The 11,981-nt window shown below is 41.3% G+C and overlaps 1 protein-coding gene across 1 annotated transcript; it reads left to right on the top strand.

The window, feature by feature from the left end:
* The first annotated feature begins 107 nt into the window (after nt 1-107).
* Nucleotides 108-8,302, top strand: ccdc78 (coiled-coil domain containing 78). The gene is made up of 14 exons (XM_071462378.1): nt 108-410; nt 988-1,119; nt 1,210-1,296; nt 1,563-1,919; nt 2,254-2,304; nt 2,440-2,528; nt 2,812-2,890; nt 3,035-3,160; nt 3,253-3,449; nt 3,961-4,135; nt 4,434-4,477; nt 4,570-4,651; nt 4,764-4,864; nt 4,947-8,302. The coding sequence occupies exons 1-14, from the start codon at nt 342-344 to the stop codon at nt 5,032-5,034; spliced, it is 1,677 nt and encodes a 558-aa protein (XP_071318479.1). The 5' UTR covers nt 108-341; the 3' UTR covers nt 5,035-8,302.
* Nucleotides 8,303-11,981: the final 3,679 nt, after the last annotated feature.

Here is an 11,981-nt window from a genome sequence, read left to right as displayed (position 1 = left end):
AAAAATCACATATAGACCCTAATAAAGGTATTAGTTTGAGGTCCCTATGCAGTCTTCTTTATGATACAGAAGGAGGGACTACTGTAAACTAAGTTAAGTGTAGATGCTTAAATCCTCATCAGGATTAGTTTGAAGTTGGTGGTGAAATGAATTTGACTGAATGCAGTTCACAGTGGCATTTGTGGTGCTGTTGTTTAAATAAATAGACAGTATTCTTCAGTATCAAGTGAAGCAGGATAGAAAAACAGTGCCCTATCCACTTTTGTTTGTGTTTTGAACCATGGCAACATATTGTTGGTGGATACGGTGAGCGACTTGATTTGAGCAGCCACTGAGTAAAGATGGACACTCAGGACCTGTCAACTTCAGAAGAACTGCAGGAGCGACTTCGTGCTCTGACAGAGGAAAATGTAAGCACAGTAAACGGTCTTGTTAGTGTGCAGTGGTTAGTCTCACTTTTTATTTATTTCTATTTCTTAAAATCAGAATAGGCTAAGTTTGGCCTGGTATTTGGCTAATGAAGTGATGCTAAGCTAAAAGAAAAGTTAGTAAAATTGTCCCCAAGATGTATAAAACAGTACTTTTCATTTATAAGCAGTAAATACATGTAATAAATAGTTACCACAATAGTTGCAAGCAGATATACGTTTATTAATGTATTTGTCAACAACTATAACTCCTCCTGTAAGCACCCAGAAGTGGAGGCTGCTGGATTACACAATAGATAACAATATAGTAAAACACTGTTGTAATAATATAAAATGTGTCTCCATGTTGTTGACAAATACTGTACATTAACAAACAATTTAAAATATCTTTGTATTTGCATACAACTACATTATAGAGTATTATAAGCCATGTATTATTCATATGCTGCTTATAAATGCTTAACAGGGAGACTTAAAGTAAAGTCTTACCGATATGGTCAACGTGGGAGAAAATTTAAAGTGAAATGTGCCTTTGTCACTTCACCTCACCTCACTCCAGCTTCAACTGCGAGACAAAAATGAACGCCTTTTCGCCAAAGCGGGCTACCTGGAGAGCAGACTGGGCCACCTGGCCAGCTCCAACACGGATCTGTCCTGCAGGCTGGTCCAGAGTGAAGAGGAGAAACTGAAGGTAGAGCACACAAACTGTGTTAAGCATTAAATAAGGGTATGTATTCAGCATAGTGCCAGAGGGATCTGTCTTATTGGTCTCATGTTTCAGGTGTCTAAGGAACTTGTGGAGGAGAAAATTCAGACCAACAAGATGAGAGAGCTCTTTGAAGAGGAGACATTTGAGCTGAAAAACAAGGTGACAGTTGTTTAAAAAAGCAAAAGTTGCTTGCATTTTCACAAGCACACTTATCTGTCTGTTTTCATCAAAAGAAACATCCCCCTGTAACCTACATGTACCTAACTACAAGTCCGATTTATCTTACCATACGAGGGTTTTGAATACGTGCTGAAAAAGTTAGAGGGAAATGTTTTCTCAGGGTTAATACTTCTCCATGTCCCTGCAAATACTGTGATCCCAAATCACTGCAGTTGACTGTGCTGCCCTTTCTCTCCTCTGGTTAGATACTAAACCAAAACGCTGTGATAATGGAGCTTGAGATGGAGCGAGACAAGCTGTCAAGGGAACTGCAGTCAGCTGAGGCTCGTATGAAAGCGGGAGAGAAGAGCGGTCAAGACCTGACCGAGGATTATGCCACTCTGAAGAAGAGCTACCTTGTGCTGGCTGAGGCCCATACGAAGGAGCTGGCCCAGAGTGAGGAGCTGAGTGCTGAGCTGCTGGCACTGGCCCAGGCCCAGGACGCCCTCCGCAGGCAGCTGGAGGAGCAGGAGCAAAGCGTCAAGACCACCACCCAGGGGCTTCATGGAGAGCTGGACAGGGTGCGGGCCCTGATCAGCCGTATGTCATGTAACAGAGTCAAGGTGAGACAGCGTAATGGTTGTGATAATAGTGGTACACATCAAAATTAAAATGTAGCCATTACTGATACTCTGCTGAGACTCTTACGGCTCCAACATAAGCAGAACATATGATGCTCACATTTCTCCAAACTGTTTGTGCAACCAACGCCAAATGATTTACCTCAGGGTGCAACAGTCTAACATTTCCCTCATGATTTCCTTTGTTTTACTTGCAAACATAGCCTTGTTAGCACTCGATGTCATGCCTTTTGGGTACAGTAAAAAGATTGTATATAAAATATTTTCATTGGGCTTTTGAAATGTTAGGACCAGTTTTATATCATTGTGTTAACAGCCTGAGGATCTGGCAGCACTGGACAAGGAGCAAAAAACTATGGGAAAAATTGTGAGTATTTCTGTATAAAATACGATATACATTTTTGGGAATAGTGGCCAGCGTGTATGTTTTACTGGTATTACCACTATAATTACAGTTTCAGCAGCTGCTCTCGTACTCTGTTATTCATCTGTTGCCACACAGCTTCTTGGAAACCAAGATCAGATCAAAGACATGCTGGAGAAAATGAAGAGCAGTTACCAGGAGCAGCAGAAGAAACTGGAGGAGAAAGTGTGAGAGCCGACGAATGTTTGTCATTTACTGCTGCACAAACCTGATTAAGATGAAGCATCATTATCTCTCCATTTCCAGTCATCAAACAGCCAAACTCATCTCAGGATGTATGTCCCTCTGTTCATCCCACATGCATCTGTTCTGTGGTTCCCTCTTTGATTTTTGCTCTGGTTTTATTTACTGTGTGTGTGTGATGTGGTCTCTTTGCTTCCTCCTGTGATGTGGCTGTCTGTGGATTTTGGTCACTACTCTCTTGTGGTTGAGCCTGTGTTTGGTCAACAGGGCGGCTATGGGTAAAGAGCAGCAGGAGAACAAGAGATCCATCCATAATAGCCAGCAGAAACTATCTGAGCAGAGTGCGGTGAGCATGAGCAGTCCCATATACTGATTTACAGGACGTTGCTAAAGTTATCGTTGATACTATCACTGTTTTGCAGCTTCTGACTGAATGTTGGTGGAAGGTGGAAATGTGTTCAAATTGAAGTATGTGTGAATTTCATCCAAGGCCCTGATGTGCTCTCAGAGCCAAGTGAAGGAGGTAGAAGAGCAGAACTCAAAGCTGCAGCTTCAAGTCAAAGAGCTAAATGAGGAATACCGTGCAAGGCTGGTGCGCTATATACAGGACATAGCTGTGAGTAGCAGTGAGCACAAAGTACGATAAGATAAAGTAAGATATGACAATCTGCATATTCCTGTGTCATCATATAGCATCTTGTAATCCAGGGGTACATTGACGGGCTTGGAGATGGTAAAACTCCCTCAGAGGGAACCAAGATGAGGGCGTTTGTGGAAAGCATGCTGCAGGATGTGCGTTCATCCTACAGGGCCAGGGAGGAACAGCTCGCTTCTGCCGCTCGCTCCTACAAGAAGAGATTACAGAAGATAACCAAGACCCATCATGCCCTCCTTATTGCATACAGGTAACATTTCCTGCTGTTTAATTGTTGATGATTAAGTTTGTTCACCTTCTGCATAAACATGGTCTTAACACACAGATATATAATATATTGATATAATAACAATGTAATAAGAGCTGATAGGTAACAAAAAAGAGTCCATAACTGCCACTCTAGTGTTCAACTTTTGATGAAACTTATTACCTTTACCAGCACTGCTATCAACACCAGATTTAAAGTGAATCCATTTTTAGTTAAAAAATGACGCTGCCATTGTTGTATATTTTTGTTACTGTCAACAAATCCCATGAAAAGAGAAAACCCAACAATGTAGTAATGGATCTCCTGATACTTTCTGACTTTCCTACCATGTATGTGACAAGCCCATCCATGTCCACTGAAGACTAAAATCTTTAAAAGCAGGTCATGAATGTATACTTCCATTTTATTTTAAAAAATGATCTTGGCACTTTTTAGAAAATAATATACAAATACAGATTACCATCAGAGTCATATCTATAGATGATGATGTTAGGGTTCAGAGGGAGCAGATCTTGGCCAAACCAGACCGCGGCCTTGACCCTGGACCTCCAGAGGCCGACTTCAGCCTGGAGCCCACTGAGCTGAGAGATGAAACTGATAAGGAGCTCCAGCACCTTCGTCAGGACAAAGCGAGGCTGGAGGGTCAGCTGTGGGCGGCCCAGGAGCAGGTAGTATAAAAGGAAGATGGCCGCTTTGAAGTGGATCAATGTGCTTTTGTTTTGTCTGATGAATGCTTGTATTTGGTCTGTGGGGATTCCTCTTTGTGTCCATACTTCCCCTATTTTAAAGCCAGAGAGAGTTTGTTTAGTGAGTGGTGAACTACAACAATGTGCTACAGCAACATAAAGGACTGTTGCTGCAGAGGTGGATTGCAGATCATGTAACAGCACTGATATTCCCGTATTGGTTTACGTACATTTATGTGTTTATGGTGATTCAAGACCCTTTTTGACTTTTGTGTTCCAGGTGGCTGCCCTCAAAATGCCTGCTCAGAACTTAAGCTGTCAGGAGTGAGTGTCATTTATTTATTTAACGAAATGACACGACGTGGTCAGCTGCGGAATGTGTCAAAAAAAAATGTTGAAAAATGTAACTTTATTAGGCCGGCAAAAGTGGAGCAGCCGTGTGAGGATTCCTGGCTGGACATAAGGACACAGCTGAAGGAAATCACAGACTCAACACTGGTAAACGGATCTCCTCCCTGTTTAGATTTTAGATTGTTTGATGGCATTCTCAAAATGAAGAATCTCACAATCTTTTATGGGATCATATGAAACTTTTCTTTCTTCAAACTAGGTGAGCTTTGAGAGGGAGCGCGCCGTTCTCATCACCAGAGCTACGGTTGCAGAGGCGCAGGTGTTGGAGCTGCAGGAATACATTGACAACCACCTGGGCAGGTCAGGAAGTCACTTAATGTGTAAGTCGTATTATGTTTAATATCAGAACAGTGTTACATTAAACGTACCTGCCTACCTGCAGGTATAAACAGGAGATCACACATCTCCACAGACTGCATGGGACACAGGAGGCGGGGCGCTCCCAGAGTGCTAATTCATCTCGCCATTAAGAAAACTGCAGGACTGAAATCTGAACTCCGGTCATATACTGCAGAATAATTGAGATTGCATAGTTTTAAGTTATAAATCTCACACATATGTAATTTGAAATTGAAAGTGTTGTCTTAAAACATGTATTTCTGTGATATCATACGTAAGTCAGTGATTGTATGCACTTTTAATTCCTGTTTAAATGGATACTCCGTATAAATCTAACTGAATAAGCTGTTTTTAAGCATTTAAGCATGACGTGTGAATCCCTCGTGCTTTTACACCATCACTAGGTGGTGCTGCTCGTACCGGTGGCTTTCTCTATGAAAGGCCCCCAAAGAAATCCGGCCTTGAGAAAAAAATGCCTGGAATGTTTGTAAAGCTTATGTCAATTTCACGAGCTCGGGAGAAGAAAGCGCGGTGACAATGAGGGGTCACCCTGGTGAGAATAATGTCATTACATGTTACCCAGACACGTACACGCCTGTGAATACTTTCCCTCAGTGCCGTGCTGAGAATTGCAGCGCAAACAAGCCAGGCCTTTTGCAGAATGAAGGTTCATATTTATAACCCCAGTGTTGGTTTGAATGGGCAACTATTCTCTTTAAATCCCTTTAACAGTGAAAGCTTATTTCTTTCTAGTGTGTTTTGGTGGCTGGGTGTCCTTGTCATAGCCAACAGCTGACACAACTTTAATGTCCTTTTGACCAAAAGTGTCGGTAAGTTTATGTCAAAATAAGCTATATGTTGAGGCAAAAATACTCAGGGGAATGATGGGAAAAGTAGAGGAGATGGAAAGAGTCATAAGCATGTCACCCCAATCCCCTTTTCAGGGGGCATGTCAGCCATGCAAGAGGGGGAGCAGTGGTGTGAAAGTTTGAGAGGAATGGGAAGTGGGATTTTGTTAGTAATGTATTACACTCCCAGGGCCCTGGGAAAAGGGGTGGGGGGTGTTCAGCTTGGGTCTGTGCCAGCATAGTCACTGTGCCAAAGCGCTGGGTGCTGGGGACCACTCCTCTCACCGGCAGATCTGTGGGAAAATCAAAACCAGGTTGTTTTTTGCTGCTCTGCCAACAAAGACAGAGAGGTAATGTGTCTGCAGAGCCCTCCGCAAACTTGTACAAATGAAATGTACTCCGAGTAAACCAAAAGCAGGGAAAGGAGTCGAAATTGTAAGAGTACGAATGCATTGTAGTAGGAGTTTGTCTGGTGCACCACAGCTGGTCCCCAAGGCTATGTGCCACGTTTTTCTCATTTAAGAAACGTGGCAACAAAAAAGCTTTAATTTAAGTGATAATTTTTCTACGAAACCTTTAAAAACATTGAAAAAGATATTGTTTAAATAATGTATTAAAAAGTCCCACAAAAAGGAGGGATTGGTGAGGTCATCTGCAGTTATCCCAGCAACTGTGCTCACGGTTCAGTTCAGTGAAACAACCAAGTAGGGCTGTCACGATATCAGATTTTCACTACACACTTATTGTGGCCAAAAAAACAAAACAAAATCATGATAACAATATCATCACAATATCCATAGGAAAATTAAAGAAAAAATCATTAATCAATCTATCAATCATTTTTATTTTAAACTTTGTTTAAACTTTTGTCTCCTTTTTGGCAAATGAACCAGACTCGAATGCAAGTGTAGGGAGATGGAGAGAGAGTCCGTGAACACAACTGCACACAAGCAAACAAAAAGAACAATTACACTTAATGGATAGTGAAAAGACAACCAGATGAACTGATAAACAAAAGATCCACAAGGCCTAACAACTGCCATCATGATATTATCATATGTGTATTATTATCACAATATCAATATTTCATTTTCAAATGTCACTGTTGTTGTGAATACCAGTACATTGTGACACCCCTACAACCAAGAGGTCATTTATCACCCAAAGGCCCAAACCTACTTCTGAGCCTGTTTTTGTGAAGCAGTGATTGAATCACGTTCACGTGCTGAACGTCAGCTCGTATGGAGCAGCAGCAAGAGTCAAACATCACCTTTCTATGTCATTTTGTTTTTTCCCACCAGCACCAGCCTCAGGCACTTAGTGTAATAAGCAGTCTGTGCGTCATCTATCTGTTCAGTCCAACCAGTTTATCAGTCTTACTGTTCCCATCCCACTGAAAGTGCAGCACTGTATTTCCTACCACTTCACCTACAAGCTCACAACCGAATAAAACATGCACACAGTTATAAAACCTGCTGTAGGAAGATTTGCAGCCCTCACAATCTGATGTCAGACGCTATCGTTTGAGACCAGTGAGTTTTCGATCGCCACTATCCGCTATCCATTACAGATCAAATCAGGTTTCCTCTGATCCTCTTAAAACTTTATTAAAAACTTTAATATATTCATTACATTTACTGTTTATACAATCACATTTTATCAATCGAAATGCTGTATAAATCTGAGCTTTGTATCAATGTGCTTTATCGCTATATGGATTATATGGCCTATATTGATGCTTTTAATATCTTACATCTTGTTTTGAGGGAACCAAAATTACATTTTGTCCTTCAGTATAACACAGTCTACAACATTTTTAAACTTCATTCTTAGAAAATGCCATTGTCTCCTTCCTGATTGTTTCATCAATACTGAGCATTTAACCTTCACAGAGGTCACATTTATTTCAGCACTACTGCATTTCATTCTGTGATATTGTACAAGTGTTGTTTCTGTAGTAAGGTCTTGTCCAGCACTTTTCAGAAATAATGATTCATGAGTCTCAGCCACTGAAAGATTAGTAATCTAATCATTTTATATTATCATCTTATAAAGGTAAAAAAATAAATGAATAAATAAAAAAAGTAATAAAAAAAATAAAAACATCTTGCATTCACTTCACATTCTTACCCTCATGTCAGGCTCTCATCTCCACAAAGAATTGTTTATTTTCCTTTACTTTCTCTCTTTTTTTGGTCTCTCACAAAAATGTATGATCCCTTTTTGTCATCTGAAACAACTGGATGTGACTTGGTAAGTTTAAACAAATGTTTAATGTTATTCATTTGGGAATTGAAAACTATTAACTACACAATACAGTGTTGTGCTTGTCCAATAACACAGTCCAGTGAAAGTAAAATAAAACATTATGAATTATTATGAATAATGAAATTACGAAAATGCCTCTCTGTCACCAGGACTGCTGAGCTGTGAAGACTGAAGGTTACATCAAATCGATATGAAACATATGCATTCTGGTTTTTGTGACATCATTATCCTGTAAGACCCTGACCTCATGAACATTACAACTGCAAGTAAACATTTGATGCTTTCTCCACTCTCATCTGTTTTGTTGTTACTTTGGGTCCAGATTTGTTTTGTGACCGCTACAGTGGGAAAAAGGTTGGAAGAATGTGTCACTCTGAGGATGGGAAGCGGGGTGGAGCGATGCAGAGGAAGTACCTCACATGGCCTGCGATGGGCCGCTTGTCAAGAGGCCCTTTGTTTTAGGAGGTTAATGCCTAATTGATACAGGCTTAATGAGAGCGGGCTGTGTGTGCAGAGTGTGTGAGCCGGGGGCTGGACGGCCCTGTGGTAATTGGAACGGACAAGCCTTGTGTGGAGGAGTGCACAGGGAAGGGATTTATGGGAACACAAGGAAAGGAGAGGGAGAGTGGGAACCAGGAAGAAAAGGTGACACTGAGAACGAGGAATGTGGAGGCAGTGGGAGAGGAATCTGATGTGATAGTTGGAGTATTGCAAGATCATGAGAAAGAAATGCAGTGACAATAGAAAAGTGAGCATGCGGTTTAACCAGGACGTTCCCATGGATGTTTAGTTAGTGCTCCTCCCATGATACTACTATGTATTAATATACATTTTTAGCTTGCTGCATGTGGCATATGCAATATACCAGTGATAGGATTAGTTTAATACCTTTTTCTTATGTTGGATATTAATGAACGAATGAAAAAGCGCCAACACAAACTGTCTGTAACTCTGTTTTATGAGACACCTGTCTTTTCTTTTCTGATGAGCTGTCTTTTCGCCCCCTCTTTCAGTCTGACAGTCTCAGACTATTCATGCAAGAGTCTCCAGCTTCCCTCCAGACAAGCTTTCAGTATGAAGGCTGGAGAGGCATTAAGAGGGAGGAGGGAAGGGGCAAGAGAGGGGAGCACAGAAGAACCGTGCACTTCAGAAAACCTTGAAGAATTAGGACTGAAAGCTATGGAGATTCTGGGTGGCTACGAGAAGGGGAGAAAAAAAGAATGAAAAGAAGAAAAAAAAATAAAGGGGATCAGTGTGCATAATTATAAAGATGAGAGGGGAGACAATGAAAAATGGATTCTCGGGGTGAGGGTTAACAGTGAGCTGCTAAAGGTAAAAAAAAAAAGTGATGAAAATGGAGTGTGGAAAAAAAGATGGGAATATAGGGTGAGAAAAGAGGAGAGGAAGAGTTACAGTAAGGGTGAGAAAGACAGGGGAGGGAGGCAGTTTGATGAACAAGAGCGAGTGAAAATGAGGCTGAGTGCCGGTGAGGGAAGGAGAGAGGGACAGACCCTCTGCTTTCCCACACTCGGCCGGTTCCCACAGTGGACCCGGCTAATCCCTGTCTTAATTGGGGGAGAATTCCAGCGCACATGTTCCCCTGGAATGAGCGTAGAGCGAAGGGAGAGGAAAGCTCGGGAGCTTCTGACACATCAGACAGGCCACAGCGGCTGGGCTGATGCACCATGTGCAAGTGCACTTTGTTGGAATATAAACATGCAGCCCGACTGTCAGCACGTCTGATGCATTACTGGCTCCACAAGTTTCTCTGCTTCTTTTTCTTTTCACTTGATCCAACATGGAAAAGTGCTCGGAGAAGCCACTTAGCATTGCTTAGTCACATTCCACCATGACAGAAGCATGTAACTTAGTATGTAAAGTTTCATTTCATTAATGTTAAAGAATTCCACACACCCCACACTATCCCACTATCCCACGCTTTTAAAGTGTCACTTCAGCTAATTTCCAAATATTCATGTTTTCCCCCTTATTTCTGGTGCTATTTAGCCATATGTGCTAAATTTTCAGATATTTGTCTTCTGGTGATATCTAATACTTCACTGATGAATAGAATTTACTATACGGTGCACAAAGCATTGAAAATGACATGTTAATGGCATTTAACATGAAAATTGTTGCTATAAGAACTACTGAAAGTTTAATCCGTGGATTATGCTGAGTTATTCAAATGTATTTATCTAATGGTTGGAGGAACACCCTAAGGTTTTTAATTTTGTTATTCCCAACTGGCTAAAAATAGGGGAAAAACATCATATCAACATATTTACTATTCAGTTTTAAAGCAATTTGAAATTGTTTTGATCATTTTAAACCAAAAGTTAATGCTTAACTTAATAATTTCAGTGAAGGTCTCACAGAATTAAAATGTAGCAGCTTTACTATAAGCTAGAAGAAATCCAACCAGTTGCCTCAATAGACCAGAATGCAACATGGCAACAAAATATTTTGGGCAATGAGTAATGGAACCAGTAAACTCCAACCAAAGTGTTTGGTAGATGGTTGAACATAGTCTGAAACCCTCTGCCCCCACACTTTTCCAACATTAAGAATTTGGGGACGCTGCGTCCAGTAATTTCTGTAACTTTCCAAAACTTTCACACTCACTCACACTCACACAGTGATTGGCCAAGGGTGCAGAGGTGAGGAAGTAAGCAGGTATTATTTCTGAAAAAAAAATCTATGTCATGTAAATATTTGTCTTTTAATACTGACAAATGAACACCTGCAAGAGTTTCCCAATGAACGTGGTGCAAAATATTGTCACGTTTTTTTACAGATTTGGCAGCACAGCACACCAGGAGTATCTGTTGACAAATCTTGGCCCAAAGGTGCGAAATGCAGGAGAAAAATGCAAGGAGATACTAGTAACATAACAAAACCACTGTGAGTGGCAGTTTCGTTCCTGCCTACCACTTTCCTCAATAAACATCTCGAACAATAGGCACAGTGCAATATGTCTCTGAGCAGGTAACCCAAAACGACTCCTCTAAGGAGAAAGATAACAGGCATGAAAAAAAAAAACAGGTACAAGAGAGAAGAACTAAACTGATCTGCCAGGGAAGTTTCTCCCCTTTGTGTAGACAATCACACAGGTTTTGTCACTAAACCATAATCCTGGTGGTTAATTGGCAGGGTTGGAGAGCCCTTCCAAAGACAGCTGTGCTACCCAGTAGCGGGTAGACTCTCAGTCTGGGGTTTAGTATCCAGAGGGGTGACATCACCACATGAGGAGTCATTGTTATGCCATTGTATTATAAGAAGTGCAGCTAAGAGATGAGAATTACCTGTAGGAAATTATCATGTGAGGACCAGTAATATTTTCAAATATTTATGAATATTACAATTTTTCACAACCCTTGGGGCTCTTTGTTGGTTGGTTGACCTTTGACCCACCTCTTTGGCCCAGCCTGAAATATCATAACCATTATTATATGAATTATGATTTTTTTTTTTTAAAACTCTACAGACATTCCTGGTCTCCAGAGGATGAATCCTTCACACGATGTTGAGCCCCTGACTTTTCCTGTAACCACTCTGAGGTTGACATTTTTCTATTGAGCTCATCCTGCCACAGTGAACGTCTCTAAGTAGCCTTATTAGAGTATGATGTCAGTGTTAGGAGGTTTTTGTGGTTGTACCCCCTGCGGGCGATGTCAGCCCCAGGATACTGTGAGGGGAGGGCAGCTGTGTTGAGCTCAAACGGCGGGGTAGCGAGCGGGCCTTCACTGGAGGGGGTCGCAATTCACTCCTTCTGTCTTTCCTTACAATACTTTTTTTTTTGGCGGGAAAGCACCAAAGACGCTTGTTTGACCCAACTTGTGTTTCTTTTGCGGGACCCCCTCCCTGAGAAAAGTGTCGCCCGCCTCCACACTCATACACCATGTCCACCCTGTCTTGATTGATTTTCAGTGCGCATTTTGGAAGGGATTACAGCCATCTGC

Source organism: Trachinotus anak, unplaced genomic scaffold, assembly GCF_046630095.1.
Source record: "Trachinotus anak isolate AG129_WGS33_773 ecotype Australia unplaced genomic scaffold, CSIRO_AGI_Tana_v1 ptg000025l, whole genome shotgun sequence".
NCBI lineage: Eukaryota > Metazoa > Chordata > Actinopteri > Carangiformes > Carangidae > Trachinotus > Trachinotus anak.
The sequence above is the reverse complement of the archived record's forward strand: the minus strand, read 5'-3'. Positions and strand labels throughout refer to the sequence as shown.